The sequence below is a fragment of the Lipotes vexillifer genome, unplaced genomic scaffold (assembly GCF_000442215.2).
Source record: "Lipotes vexillifer unplaced genomic scaffold, Lipotes_vexillifer_v1.1 scaffold1339, whole genome shotgun sequence".
NCBI lineage: Eukaryota > Metazoa > Chordata > Mammalia > Artiodactyla > Lipotidae > Lipotes > Lipotes vexillifer.
In genome coordinates, this window is record NW_006771642.1 from 129,420 (window position 1) to 144,699 (window position 15,280).

At 50.7% G+C, this 15,280-nt stretch overlaps 1 protein-coding gene across 1 annotated transcript in view; it reads right to left on the reverse strand.

The window, feature by feature from the left end:
• The window catches only part of ARNT2 (aryl hydrocarbon receptor nuclear translocator 2), a 149,910-nt gene that overhangs the window by 11,616 nt on the left and 123,014 nt on the right, over positions 1-15,280 (reverse strand). The window contains exons 13-15 of the mRNA XM_007447062.1: positions 8,334-8,406; positions 6,577-6,700; positions 1,345-1,444 (exon numbers count right to left, since the gene is read on the reverse strand). Of these exons, the coding sequence (XP_007447124.1) occupies positions 1,345-1,444; positions 6,577-6,700; positions 8,334-8,406 (297 nt within the window). The remainder of the gene's footprint in view (positions 1-1,344; positions 1,445-6,576; positions 6,701-8,333; positions 8,407-15,280) is intronic.

Genomic DNA, 15,280 nt, shown 5'->3' on the forward strand with positions numbered 1-15,280 from the left:
CTGTCCCTCCTCACCTCTGGCCTCTGCTCCGTCCCTGCTGCCCTCTGTCCAGACGGCAGGGGGTTGCGGGGGGAGCAGCAAGTGTTATGAGGACTCGGTGAACGCGGGCCTGGGCTGGCACACAGCCTGGCACGGAACTGCAATTGGTCACCGTGTGCTGAGTGCGTGAGTAACACAGCAGCAGGGCATAAGTCTGGAGGCTCGGCCAGCGCTCAGCAGAGCGGGGTGACCGGCAGTGATGACGGCTTGGGAGCAGCTCACTGGGGGTTGTCGTCTTGTCCTCCTGTCCCCAGACCAGAGAGTCGCTGCCTGTTCAGAGACTCAGAACAGGTTGCAATCCAGCGGGGCCCAGCTGCACGGCTGGTCAGAGCCACTCCAAGATTCCAGAGGCTGCTGTTCCAGGGCACAGCTGCCGAGCTACCTGCTGCTTCCCCAGGAGGTCTGTCCATGGACCAGTGTGGAAGCATGAGCCTCATCCCCTTAGAGAGGGCAGTCCCGGCCCGGACCTCTCCCTGGGGTGGCTGGTCCCACCTGCCCAGTCTTGGTCCCTGCCTGCATCTTATCTGGAAACTCAGCTCTGGCCAAGTCAGCCAGAGGCTGGGCTGTATGAGGAGCCCCATCCTCCTGGGCACGCATCTGAGATGCTTCTCCTAGTGAGTCTGCGGGCATCTGATGCTCACTTGAGTACCCACACACCCTCCCTGAATGCTGCGGGTCTCTCCTCTAGCCATTCTCCGCAGCCTGTGCTCCTGTCCCCGGAAGGCAGGGGAGCCAGGCCTTGCCTCTGGTGGTACTGTCATGGTGGTGTTGTCACAGCTTCCTCTGTGACCTACAAGAGGTCCCTGATGCTAAGAACCAAGCTGTGGGAAGGCCAGACATCCTGCTTGTACCTCCCATGAGTGGCCCTTTAGGCTGAGATCCCAGGCATGATGGGCCAAGTTGTCCTCTCCCCCTTGGAGTTGGCCATGGCCTCAGAACCAGGGAACAGGGCACTTTCTGCTGCCTTGTCAGGTGCCCCAGCTCTGCCCCATCTGGGCCCTGGCTAGAGGCCACCTCACTCCCTTCTCCCCGGCAGGCGCTGCTACACAACGCAGTGGCTGGCACCTTTCACATCTGATATAGAGTTAACTGACACCATGCACTTACGGTGACTCACCTAGGGCTCACAGGGCAGAACCGGAGCCACCAGACTCCTCAGCCTGGCCCGGGCATGTGGATGTGTAAGCACGAAGTGAGGTTTGTAGTATTTGTTGCACGCAGAGCCAAGCTCTGAGACCCAGGGCTTCGCTGGGTAGGGGGGCCTCTTCCTCCCCTCTTGGCCCGCTGCCCGCCCCCACCAGGTACCTGAAGGCCTTTCCCGAGTGTCCCGGGGGAAACGGGCTTCCTTGGGAGTAGATCTGCTGAGTTCCTGCTGCAGACGCCGAGCTCATCACTTTCTTCTCCGCTGGGAAAAGCAGAGCAAGGGTCACATTGGAGGAGTTCCTGCCTTGCAGACCCTGGGGCAGGGAGCCCCGAGCACAGATGCAGGGGTGGCGTGCACGAGCAGGAGGGCACAGGCCCTGGGTGGCCCATCCCATCCCCATGCAGCCTGCCCCACCCTGATCTCTGCAGCTGCTCTTGAGGGCCCCTGGCTGCTCCCTGAAGCCTCAGCTGGGCCATGAGCTGTAAGGCAGGCTCTTTCCGAGAGTCGGGAAGATGAAAAGAACTAAAGAGGGTTCTTCCTCACATAGTATTTTACGGAGTTCTTCTCACCTGGGGTGGGTATGATGCCTCTTATTATTTTTTTTTTATTTAGATTTTTTTGATGAGGACCATTTTCTTTAAAAAGTCTTCATTGAATTTGTTACAATATCGCTTCTGTGTTATGTTTTGGTTTCTTGGCCACAAGCCATGTGGGATCTTTTTAGTATTATTGTTATTATATGTTTGTGCTTTTTTTGCGGGGGGGGGGGGCTGCACCGGGTCTTCGTTGCTGTGCACGGGCTTTCTCTAGTTGCGGCGAGCGGGGGCTACTGTTCGTTGAGGTGTGCGGCTTCTCATTGCGGTGGCTTCTCTTGTTGCAGAGCACAGGCTCTAGAGCGCAGGCTCAGTTGTTCCACAGCATGTGGGATCTTCCCGGCCCAGGGATGGAACCCGTGTCCCCTGAACTGGCAGGTGGATTCTTAACCACTGGACCACAAGGGAAGTCTGCCATGTGGGATCTTAGCTCCTCGACCAGGGATCGAACCTGCACCCCCTGCACTGGAAGGCGAACACCTAACCACTGGACCGCTAAGGAATTCCCGATACCTCTCATTTTATGCATGAGAAGGTGCAGAGCCATGGTTAAGAGGACAGACTCTAACGTCCAGCTCTGCCCTATTTATCTGGGGTGTGGCCTTGGACATGTTATTTAACCTCCTCCTGTCTCCGTTTCCCCGAGTGAAAGATGGTGATAATAATAGTAGCTTCCTCATAGGGATGTGGTGGGAATTCAATGAGTTAGCATAAGTTAAGTGCTTAGAACAGGGGCCAGTATCAGAGCCAACAGCATTTAAATGTTTGCTATCACTTGCTAGTGTGGAAACTGAGGCTCACTTTGTCCAAGCTCACGAGCCAGTGAAGGAGGACTCAGGGCTTGAATCCAAGTCCAGCACTCCTCCCACTGGCCCAGAACCCTGCCTGACCCCGCTGCCCTAACCCAGCAGGTGCTCCAGCTAACCTGGAGCAGCCCCGACCTGTGTTCCTTACCCTTCCACGAGGGTTTCTTTGAGAGGCCAAGCTCCTCATACAAGTGAAAACACTCAGGCCCAGCCAAGATGCATAATAGTGGATGCTTTTCTGCCACCACGGAGTGCTAAGCAGAAAACTCAGTTCAGCAGTCTCTCCCACAGAGAGAGGCTGAAGAAATGGGCTCAAATCCCAGCTGGGCTGTTAGATCTTGACACGAGGAAGAGGGTGGTAGTTTGAGAAACAGGAGTGGGAACGGGAGCCTTCTCACTCCCTCTGGTAATTGAGGGGTCCAGGGCTCTCCGAAGCACCCTCCCAATTTCCCTAGAATCTCAAAATCCCTACGCATCTCATTCCTATAGACCCTAACATCCCTGCTTGCAACAAGATCTTGGAATAAAGGATATAAAGGTGAGTTACATGGCAATTATTTTGTGCCTGGACAGACCCCACGTCTGCACCTGTCTCTGGCTTGCTGGTGGGGGGATGGGCGGAGCGGGTGGATCCTCCATTGAGTGAGCGTGAGAAGTGATGGACACTCAGGCTCACAGGTTTGGGGCCCAGAGAGCTGGCTTCAGGGGCCATGTGACAAATCGCCCACACATGTCAACAAACCTCTGTGACGTTTTGAGAAACCGGAGGCACTGAGCAGTTTTCCTGGTCCATTTTCTTTTGCTGCAGTGACGGGGTGCTCATTGGGAAATCCTTACAGGATGGAAAGAGATCAGACTCGGGTGTGTATTGCTAACCCAAATCATAAGGCCTTGGATCTTGGAGAGAAAGAGATGAGGCTAAAAGTTGCGTGAGTTAGGAAGACTTCTGGTCTTCTCTTGACTATAAACAAGCCACTTTTTCTCATGTATTTAAGGTTTTTTGGTGGTTGGTTCAATATGAAACATTTTTTTTCTAAATGCTCCAGGGCATCTGTGGGGTACACTATCTATCTATCTATCACTTAAAAAAAAATATATATATATATATATACATAAAATTATTCAATATTCTGTATCTTTATTATTTTGATGTACATGATTTGCTAGAGATGAAGAAAGGCATATCGAAATCTTCTGCCGTCATCTGGCTTTGTCAGGATCTCTTGTGTTTCAAACCATTTTTGGATTTCACATTTCATTGTTCATGACATTTATATCTTCATTTTAGGTTCCATCTTTTACCTGTACACAATAGGCTTCTTTCTCTGCTTTCCTCCTTGGTTTTGGAGAGTATCAACACTACCCGCTCTTTCCGGTTCCATACTTTTCATTTTATCTTGTTTCGGTTATATCGTATTTTGGCATCATACTATTCAAGAATTATCAGTCAGAAGCCCTTGAGCATCAACTTATTTCATTACTCGTGCTGTTCATATTTTCTTGCTCTCTCTCTTTATTTTCCTCCTGAGTGTTTTGCAAGTTGCTAAAACTTTCCTTGTCTTTTCTTGGAAGCGGTTTGGAGGCGAGACCTCTCTCCTTCCATCTTTTTTTTTTTTTCCCATCCATTAGTGGTTATGTTTAAGCATACTTGAAGTTATATGTCAGAGATAAAATAGTATAGACTGATGAGAAATGTCTGTTTCTAGTCCCCTGATCCAAAGTATGTATCTTTGCTGAACTGACTCTGGTTTTTATTTTTAAATATCTTTTTTACCTTCTGACAATGTTATATTAATTCCAGGTGTCACTAGTTTCACTTTTTCATCGCTGCTTCTTTTCCAACCTATCACTTCCATTCTTGTGTTCCATATTTTGATTCATTTCACAAAAAGCACAGTCTTCTGCAGGTAATTTTTTTCCAGGAAGTATAAGGAGATGGTGCATGTCCGAGAAGGTCTTTCTGTTGCTTTTTCATATAGGAAAGCAGCTTGGTTGGTGGAAATGTTCTTGGATTACATGTTTTCCTTCCCTTCTTTTTCCTTTTCTGTTAATTTTTTTTCTATTTTGTCATCTTTATGGGAAAAGGTCTCTGTTTGTATAATATTAAAATTTCAAATGGGTTTCCCAGAAATGCTGTGGGTATCTGATCAAATAGTTCAGGCTTATCTGAGAGGAAGAGGAACTTCTGCTGTTTCCTCTTGCTGGATGAAATTACGTTTCTCTATAAAAGTCGAGGAAATACCGCTGTGGGCGGGTGGCACATCTGGATGGCTGGTGGGAAGCACCAGAGGGGAGCCTCCCCGTCATGCTAACAGGTCTGTTCTCTGTTGCTGTTCTCAGTTCAGGCAGCTCCAGCGCGCTCCCTACTTTCCTAGCATCTGGTTCACAGCCACGTGGGCGCGAGGGCTGTGGTCTTCCACTACAGGTGCTGGCAGCAGGAGGCCTGAGATCTGCTCTCTGCCAGCTGCCCGGGGCCTCTCTGTCCTCCCTGTGGCCCGTGCTGACCCCAGTTCCTTAAGTCCTAGGAGGACGCTAATGGGGGTCCCTTCCCATTACTGCGTTCCCCACGCTTCCATGGCATGAGTCGGCCGGTTTCTCCCTTCAGCTGATCCCGATTACACTGTATCTCACAGATCACATGAAAATGGGATCTCTTCCCTGAATTTTGGAACTGACAAAGACATTTCCAAGTTTTATATGTTGCCGATCTTAGCGGCAGTCTGAGTGGGCGAGTGAGGCAGCTGCACACGTGGGTTCCACGTGACACCTGAACTTTGAACAGCACCATCTTCTTTTTTTAAAAATACCTTTTTATTATTATTTATTTATTTATTTTTGGCCGCCCCTCACAGCATGTGGGATCTTAGCTCTCCGACCAGGGATTGAACCCGAGTCCCCTGCAGTGGAGGCACAGAGTCTTAACCACTGGACCGCCAGCGAAGTCCCAAGAATGGCGCCATTTTCTCTAACTGCAGTGCTAACACAGGTGAGCACCCCAGTGACCACCACGAAGGATGAGCCGTGGAACACCCATACAATGGAACACTACGCAGGCGGTAAATACGATTTAGACCATTTAATAATCTAGGAAGACGTTCATAATAAATTGTCATGTGAAAAAGTAAGCTACCAAACAGCAGGAGCTTGATTTTGTATATAAAAAGATTTCATATGTGTAGAAAAAGACAAAAAAGGCGACTTTTAAAAAGTTAAAAAAGATTAAATCTGGGTGGTAGGATACTGGATACTTTTTATTTTCCTTTTTACTGCATATTTTTATTTTGAAATGTGGTCCTCTCTGCATTAGAGATTAAGTTGAGATTCTTTTTTTTTTAAAATAAATTTATTTATTTTTGGCTGTGTTGGGTCTTCGTTGCTGCGCGTGGGCTTTCTCTAGTTGTGGCAAGCGGGGGCTACTCTTGGTTGCAGTGTGCTCATTGCGGTGGCTTCTCTTGTTGCGGAGCACGGGCTCTAGGTGTGCGGGCTTCAGTAGTTGTGGCACGTGGGCTCAATAGCTGTGGCTCACGGGCTCTAGAGTGCAGGCTCAGTAGTTGTGGCGCACGGGCTTAGTTGCTCCACAGCACGTGGGATCTTCCCGGTCTGGGGCTCGAACCCGTGCCCCCTGTATTGGCAGGCGGATTCTTAACCACTGCACCACCAGGGAAGTCCCAAGAGATTTTTTTTTTTTTATAGGGACGTGTCTTTGTCTTGATAAAGCTAAATTCTACCATGATTAATAGAGCTCATTTATTCCAATTCCTCAAATTTTGAAGATGAGATGTCAGAGGCTCCAGGTTGGTTGCCCCAGGTAACGGGTAAATGAGAGGCGAGGCCAGGAGTAGAGAGGATCCACTGGAACCCCTGTATTTGGTGCTACTTTTCTACCCTGTAAAAGTCGCTGTAAATTCACCCTCAAGGGTGGCTGCCTCCAAATGGCTGGACAGCAACTATAAACCCCACAATCTCACGACCTCAGCCTCCTTTGGAAACTTACATGCACTGATTCCTGCAAACATCTCGGCAAACCGCGGATCTCTTTCCTGGGAAAAGATTGAGTCTGCCTTTTCCACAGACTTCCCGGCCTCGTGAACCCCGGCTGGCAGGTTGGAGACAGGAACCTGTTTGCACGTGAAAACACAAGAGCATCCTGCGTGTAAGGTGCAGAGCAAACGCTCCCAGCAGTCACCTGTTTGCCTCCACCAGATCCCCCTCCCTCAGAATTGCTGGCATTTCAGCCTTCAGTGTTGTGTAGGGCAGGAGCTTTTCTGTACAGGAAAGCCAAGAACAGACGGGCGGGGGTGTGAACGAGAGGTCACAGAAAGATCACTGGAGTCCCATTGATCACTTGGAGAGAGATAAATAAAAATAATCAACCTAGTCTAAATATCAGGAAAAGTGAACATAAAGTTTAATTGGAGAGAGAGGCCAAATACCAACACAAGCTGTGGTTTCTCCCGCAGGGGGGCCTGGGGAGATGGGAGAAGGAAAGGGGACAGGGCAGTGAAGTGGGAGGCACAGGCTGTGACTGGACAAGTGTGCTGAGAACAGAGGGGCTCAGACTAAAGGCGGGAGAAGCAGCGAGGAGGCTGCAGGGCTGACACAGTTCAAAGCTTAGGGTTAGGGTTAGGCTTAGGCTTAGGGTTAGGCTTAGGGTTAGGGTTAGGCTTAGGGTTAGGGTTAGGGTTAGGTTAGGGTTAGGGTTAGGGTTAGGCTTAGGCTTAGGCTTAGGCTTAGGGTTAGGGTTAGGCTTAGGCTTAGGGTTAGGGTTAGGCTTAGGGTTAGGTTAGGGTTAGGGTTTGGGTTAGGCTTAGGGTTAGGCTTAGGCTTAGGGTTAGGGTTAGGCTTAGGGTTAGGGTTAGGGTTAGGCTTAGGCTTAGAGTTAGGGTTAGGTTAGGGTTAGGCTTAGGCTTAGGGTTAGGGTTAGGTTAGGGTTAGGCTTAGGCTTAGGCTTAGGGTTAGGGTTAGCGTTAGGCTTAGGGTTAGGGTTAGGGTTAAGGTTAGTTCCCACACAGCCTCTGCATCTCAGTACCAGTAAGTCCCCTACATACGAACGAGTTCCGTTCCGAGAGCATGTTCGTAAGTCCAATTTGTTCGTAAGTCCAACAAAGTTAGCCTAGGTCCCCAACTAACACATTCGGCTCTATAGTACTGTACTGTAATAGGTTTATCATACTTTTCACACAAATACTACATAAAAAACAAACAAAACATAAAGAAGACCTTTTTAATCTTACAGTACAGTACCTTGAAAAGTACAGTAGTACCAGCTACATCACTGCTGCTTTTACGCTTGCTTCTGGACATCCTGGGCTTGAAATAAAGATACTGTACTACTGTACTCTCTACAGTGCTGTAAAGTACACAAAAGCACAGTCACTTTTAAAGGACGCACGCATGTCACAATGTACGCCAGACACGTGAGCTAACTTCCGTGACTGGACGTGTGAATGCACGTTCGCATCTTTGAAAGCTCGCAGCTTGAAGGTTCGTATGTAGGGCACTTACTGTGCTGGCTGACCGCGTCTCCTAGCGCTTCCTGTTTTACACTCTTCATGGCTCGGCTCAGCTCTGCATGGAAGAGTCACAGCCGACCCCCCGCCCCACTCCGGGGACCAAAATGCTTTTTGCAGGGTGGGTAGAGGGACAGACAGCACCTCTTGAGCTGAGGGGCTCAAGCTAAGGATTGGATTTAGTCCGCAGTCCTTTGGTTGGAGACAGTTCCAACTGGGAAAGCGCTTTCCAGAAATTCACCTGCGGTAAGTCGTAGGATGACAACCCGTCTCTCTGGTGCACCTCCAATTCCGCCTGCTGCTGCTGAAGCTGCCTGGGAAACAAGGAGTCAGCAGTCACGAAGAACAGAAGTGGTGCCGACGGGGCGGAGCCACAACTGTCCCTGCTCCCCAAGGGCACAGATGGCAACGCCCAATGGATCTCTAAACTGTTCTCAGTTATGACTGATTTCATTATTTTTATGTCTCAAATCAAGACCCCAAGCCTCGTCTTTCAAGTGTAGGCTGCCAATATTTAGGAAATAAGTTTTGATTTATGACTTCATTTTATGCAGGGTAAAAGACACCAACACTAAAAGAGAAAAAAATTTAAGGCAAAATTCAGAAAAGCCCAACGATGCTGTTGGCTTCAGCCAACACTTGCTTCCCTGTAAGCTGGTAGGAGGTGACATCATCCCATCCAAGTCTCACGCTAAATTTTCACAGTGGTTACTTTACCCCACATTAAAATTAAGAGATGGAAGTCGAAAGAGGCCAAGCGGTTGTCCCAGTTGGCTGACCAGCAAGTGGCTGTGACACGACAGAGCCAGGATCTGACCTCATGCGTCTGACCCGGCTTGCTCTGCTCTCTGCACGGTACTGGGCTGCTTGACTTGGGAAACCAAAAGACTACTTAAGAGGGAATGGTTGCTTGACGTTTTAAAGTATGGAAACTGGGTTACTTTCAAGGCACAGTGAGTCCTGCAGCTCAGAGCCTACAAAAGGGGCAGGATGACCCTTAAACACCAACAAGGATGTCAGGCAAAAACTTACTGGCAAATTACTGACAAAAATCAGTCCCCCACCCTTGCCCGTGCATCAATTTAAAGGACATGAACAGACCATTCAAGCATAAACAAATATGTAATATGCAATATGTATACATATAACATGTATATACATATAACAAGCAAGTAATCGGGGAAATATTTTCACCACTAAAATAAACAAAATAAGTGCAAATTAAAATAACCTCGAAGTATAATTTTTCACCTACTAAGTTAGTAAAAACATGCTTAGTGTGGTGGCTTGGTGTTGAAACCAGTCAGCTCACACTCTGTAGGAGAAGCATGTGTGGACGCAATCTTCTTAGAAAGCAGTATGGCGACCACATTAGGAGGTAACGGCCAGGGTCACACCCTTCCCTTCCAGGTGGTCCCCCTGCTGCTGGGGTTTCTGCTAAGGAAATGATTCAGGGGCAGGAAACAAGAGCTATCCACGCAAAGCTGGCTATAATAGGGGAGTGGCTTGGTAAACTACGTATATTAATTTGCTGAGGAAATCCTCTACGGTCACCAGCAGTGGCCACTGTGAAGACCACCTGGAAACACCAGAAGGTGTGATAAGAGTGTGTGGAAAAGTTCAGCACGAAATGTTATGGACGCTATGATTACGGCTACAAACGTTATGTCCTATGTGGGTGAACAAGATTTGGAACGTGGAAAAAAATATCTTAAGTGCTTGCATTAATTGGACAGATTTTCGTTTTCACTATTTCACTATTTTAAGGCAAGAATGATCCTAGGGGGTCCCTTTGTACATCTTTGGACATCAAGCTTTTCTCATGCCTGGCCACGCCCCGGACAGGGAGTCAGCAGGACCCCTGGAGGGACGGCTCACAGATTCCCCCCGCCTTCACTTGGGGTGTGAGGTGCACGGAGAGCTCACTAGACACTCCACGGGGAGGAACGGAGGGGTGGGCTGGTGTGGATTGGCTCCGTCAGGGGAGCAGGTCCCTGCAGAGGGGCCACTGCGAGCTCTCAGTGGGATAACTGCAACCTGAATCAGCAGGATCTGGAGGGCCCCCCTCGGAGGAGCGGTGTAGTTGGGCCAGGGGGAGGGCAAAGACGCCGGCATCCACCGTGCATCCGCCCCAGCCCTCTGCTACGGCTCTGCACTCATGCAACTCACGTTAGCCTCACCGTGAGCTAACCCTCGAGGTAGATATTTTAGAAACTCCCTTTACAAGTGGGGAAACTGAGGCCCAGAGAGGCTACCACGCTGCAGAGACTGGATGGCACTCTTGGAACGGGTGATCAAAGAGGGTGTAGGGAAGGGGTTACTTGGCAGGTGTGGGACAGTGGTAAGGGAGACTCGGCTTGGATACTGAAGAACCCCTGGGCTAGTGCAGTGGGGGGAAGCCCAACTTCCCCCCGGGCTGAAGGGGCAGGGGCAGCTGGTAGGGATCAGCTGCCTGATGACGGTTGCAGCCTCTGCTCGCCTTGGGAGGTGGCCGGCCTCCTCTCACCCCACTGTCCGCAGCCTGTCCCTCCACTGGCCAGACAACTGGGAACGCTCTCGTTCCTGTCCACAGAGTTCAACATTGGCCCTTCCAGGGCACATAACAGGGCAGAGTGTGGAAACAAGGTCTCAAAGGGCAAACACGAACGTCAACACAACCGCCAGGCTGGTAGGTGGTGAAGACTGAGAAAGAAAAGACTTTCTAACACCAAGCGCGGAAGCATTCCTTTTCCTGACTATTCTCAGCAACTAGGAACGGAATGAACAGAGGGGATCTGGTCCCCAGCTCCCTGGCTGGAGCAGTCCCTAGTATTGATACATCATCTCAGATGGGCCACTGGCCAGTCTCTGCCCGACCGCCACTGTCCTGGGGAGCTTGCTACTTTCCGAGGCAGCCTGCTCCATTTGTAGACAGAAATAATATAAAAAGTCTGTCCCCAAAACGGCCCAAATCTACCTTCCTACAACTCCCAGTTTGAGCTCCAATTCTGCCCTGGAGAAACACAAAATAACTTGAATTGTGCTTCTCAACTCTTTTTCTCAGCATTCAAAGAGATGTACGGTCTGAACACTATTCACTCCTCCAGCCGTGCCTTTCACTTGGTGCCCCTGGTGTGTGTGTCCCCTGTAAGGGAAGACATCCTAGAAAAGGACCCCAGTTGGAGGACCCAGTGAATAGTTTATTTGGAACTAAGCCCGGGTGAGCCATGTCTTCAGTGAAGTGTGCTGAAATATCTACGCCAAGCTCTGTGCCTGGCACTGGAGAGAGGATGATGATTCAGAACCCATGTGGTCTCTGCCCCTGGGGAGCTGACAACCTCCAGAGGAAAACAGACAAGTTGGCAAGCAATTGTGGTATGTTGAGTTAAGGCCACGACACGGGAAGAATGAGGTTCTATCTGAGCACACAGTTCGTCTTCCCACCTTGGTGTGAAAGCCCAGGGAAGAGGTTAACAATAAAACCAGCATCTGAGATTGCCCACCAGGCAGTCTAAGCTTATGCTTGTTACACCAGGAAACAGGAGCACTAAAAATAATTTTCAAAAAAATGGATATTTCAAAAACATTTTAAAGAACCGATATAATCATCAATAGAAAAATCACAATTTTCTATATTCTTATTCTTACTTGACAGTTTTGTTTTCTCTTATTTTGATTTACATCTTGAGGGCACCCTCATCTTTCATTTGCAGGGCCTCTAAAATCTGAGTGTAGTACTCTGAGCCAGTACTTCACTACTGTTTTCACATCTCTGCAAAAGACCCATTTTACAGATAAAGAAACTAAGGCTCAGTGACACAGTTCTGTGTGGTGCACACAGGACTCAAAGCCAAGTCTCTCTGGTTGCAGACCCCACACTCTGTCCCACAGGTGTAACAGGAACCATCATGTCACGCCTCCGATTCCAGAGCTGTGGGCCACACAAGACACCACCTTGAGCCACCAGGTGGGAGAGAAAAAAAGACCTGTGCCTTGGGATTTTTGGAGCAGTGAACTCCCCTTCATGGCGGGAATCCGTGGACCACCCTTTCTTCCTTTCACAAGTTTCCCAGGGCCCAACCTTCAACCCACAAGCAATTTTCCAAGAAATAATGACCACTCCTACCTTGTGGCTCAGCCTTGGTGTCCAGCCCAAGCACAGAATCTTGGTGAGTGGGCAGCTGTGCTGCTGTGCCTGGGGCCCGGCCGTGGGGTGAACAGGGCAGAAACCCAGACCTCTCCACTCACCCTGCTGTGTACCCTCGGGCTGGTCTGCGATGCAGGGAAGATGGGCTTCTAATTTGCAAAGAAGTGTGGTCAGGGCCTGAGGTGTTACGATGGGAGTTTGTTCTCAGCTCTGTTGCTCTGGGGGCTTTGAGACCACAGAAAGCAACTTTCACCGTAGAAGGAAAATAAAGTCTCAGGCTTGGCTGGCAAATCCCAAGGATCCTAACCTCACTCCCCCTGTGGTCCAGACATCAGATTCTCTGTCCTGGCCTTTGGTTTCCGCTTCTGCAGCCGAGTGCATGGGGAAGAAATGCTGACCTGCAGGCCGCCCCATCCTGAGAAGAAGCCAAAGGAGCTTTCTCGGACATTTCACGGCAACGGAATAAAAATAAACCTTGGTGTGCTTGCAAATTCCAGAGAGGGAGAGACACGGCAGCTCGGCTGCAAGCTGACTGACAGTGCACGGGAGGGACCTGAGGGAACCGGGCTCTCACTGCCCCTGACCGCTGCCCCCTGCCCCCTGCCCATTAGCTGGGGGACTAGAGCTGATGATTAGAAAACAGACGCATCAAGCCCAGGCTTCCTGTCAGTGTGGCCTCCCTGCATGGGAAGGCGCAGGATGTTGGGCAGATGCTGTCAATTTATCTCTGACACTCCCAGAATGGAGGTTTTTACTCAGCTTGAGTAAGTGAGCAACCAGCCATTAGGGGGGGCATTCGGGGGCAGCGTGTGATCACACCCCTGGGTGTAACCGGAATCCAGCTTGGAGCCATCTAGGGGCTGGGCAAGCTCAGCTGACCAGAGCGAGGCGAATAATACCCACCATTGATTGAGCGCCGTCTGCACGCCCACTGTGAAGGACTCTGGGTGCCCGTCAAGGGGTTTGGAACTGTTCTGATTAGGCACAGGGTGCAGTGCGAGTGTGGTTTTAGAGAGATGGCGTCTGGGGCCGGATGGAAGGCAGGAGGAACCGGTCAGGAAGGAGGACGGATGCTCACCCAGGAGATGGCAAAGGCCTGGATGGGGTCATCGGAGAAGGGGCAGAGGAGAAGAAGGAGGGCCAGAGAGGACCCCAGACGGAACCTGTGGGCCGGTTCTCTGCCAGGTTGTCTGTTGCAGGTGGATGAGAGGGCAGGACCCAAGACAAGTCCCAGGATGGGGCTTGGTGACAGGGTGTTTTGGCCCCTTCCCCTTCTCTAAGTTCTGCAGAACACCAGGAATGACACCTTCCTTGTAGGTCTTCTTTGCTTCCTTTTACTCCCTGCTCCCATATCCTGCCAACTACCGGCCAGGTGGGCTGGGCCCGAGACAGCCGTCCCTGAAGATGTGGGGTTGGACGGCGGGCCCTGAGACGCCCACCGTGACTATAGGCATGGTGGAGTTTCAAGGACACACATACACAGGCACAACACGCAGCTGTGGTTATGAAGACCCACAGTGACTTTGTAAGGGACTGTCGCACAAACAGGGCTCAGACCCAGCAGATGCAAAGTGCTGCCTTCCGTCCCTGCTAAGGAAAGCACAGTACCTGGGTCGTGCGAATGACTCCTGCACCAAGACGCCCACGGCTTGTCTACCTGAAACAGTGTCGATCACCAGACCCTAAGACATGGGCACGTTTCAAACTTGTGCCACCAGTGTGTGAAATGGGAGTCTGTGTTTTCTGGACTTCATTCCATTTTCCTGCATCAACTTAACAGAAAAATAGGCAAGGGTGACAAAGAGGCCTTCTTTTCAGCAGCTTCAAATGCTAACCACTAACACTCCATTTCCCTGGGAAGTTTCTTTTCGATGCTCCTGACTGAATGCAACTGGGTTTGCAACTCCCCACCGCCCCCCCGCCCCCAGCCCTGCAAGCACAGAGCATGTAAGGACCTCTCCATAACGAGTCTGCCTACTGCTGGCGACATTTAGCCACAAGTTTGAAGCAGGGCGGACAGTTCTCGTGACAGCTGTCACTGCCCTCTACTGTCCACAGTAAACATTTCCTACCATTCCTACCTACTATTCCAGCAGAAAATAGTTCAGGCCTCCGGTGTGAGTCCATGTGCCGAGGGACATCGTCACCCCATCTAACCTCAGTGAGCTGCCAGGAGCAATCGTCCTGAGAAGACATGTAGGGACACCCCTGGGGACAGAATGTTCTGTTTTGTCAATGATGTCTGACTTCCAGGAAAATAAATCTAAACCTCTGCCTGTGACTGTTTTTAGGAGGAAGGGCTTCACTTTCCTTCCAGGCTCCGCTGCAGCGCTACCTGCTGGGGATGCTTTCTCGGAGGCCCTGTGTGGAAGCGTGAATTCTCTGTCTCCCCTGTGCCCTCGTGATGGCGTTTTTACCTGTCCCTCCCTCCTGCTGCCTACTTCTCATGCTCTCCACGTGATGGGAGCCTTCCGGGGGGGCGGGGGCGGGGTGGTGGTGGTGCAGAGACCAGACAGAGGCGTCCTGAGTTTACTGGACGCCTGGCACAGTGTTCAGTGACTACCCACTGCGTTGAACTGAGTCGCAACAAGGCACACGACCGTGACGGCTGAAGCTTGTATTCATGTTAGAAGTGAATGAATGGTGAAAAAGGTAAAACTACCAAAACCCCAAAACAGGGAGCTTCAGTCTGTTCTTCTGCCCTAAGTCTAGAGGACTCTGCCCGGTCTCCAGCCTGGGACCATGCTATTTACTGCAGAGGGAGGCCCGCACTTGAGCAGCTTCAGTGACAGGTGGGCTGCTCCTGCCACACCCTCAGAGGTTCTCTCGCAGCAAGCCACAGACATCAGGCACCACACACGTGGCAGGCGTGGGGCAGGCAGGCGGGGATGAATGGAAGAGAAGGGGGACAGGATTGTAGCAGGAGGCACCTTGCACTAAGAGCCAGTCAACAGGTTGGCATCAAGAGGGTGGGGGCACCCCTGGTGGCGCAGGGGTTGAGAGTCCGCCTGCCGACGCGGGGGACGCGGGTTCGTGCCCCGGTCCGGGAAGATCCCATGTGC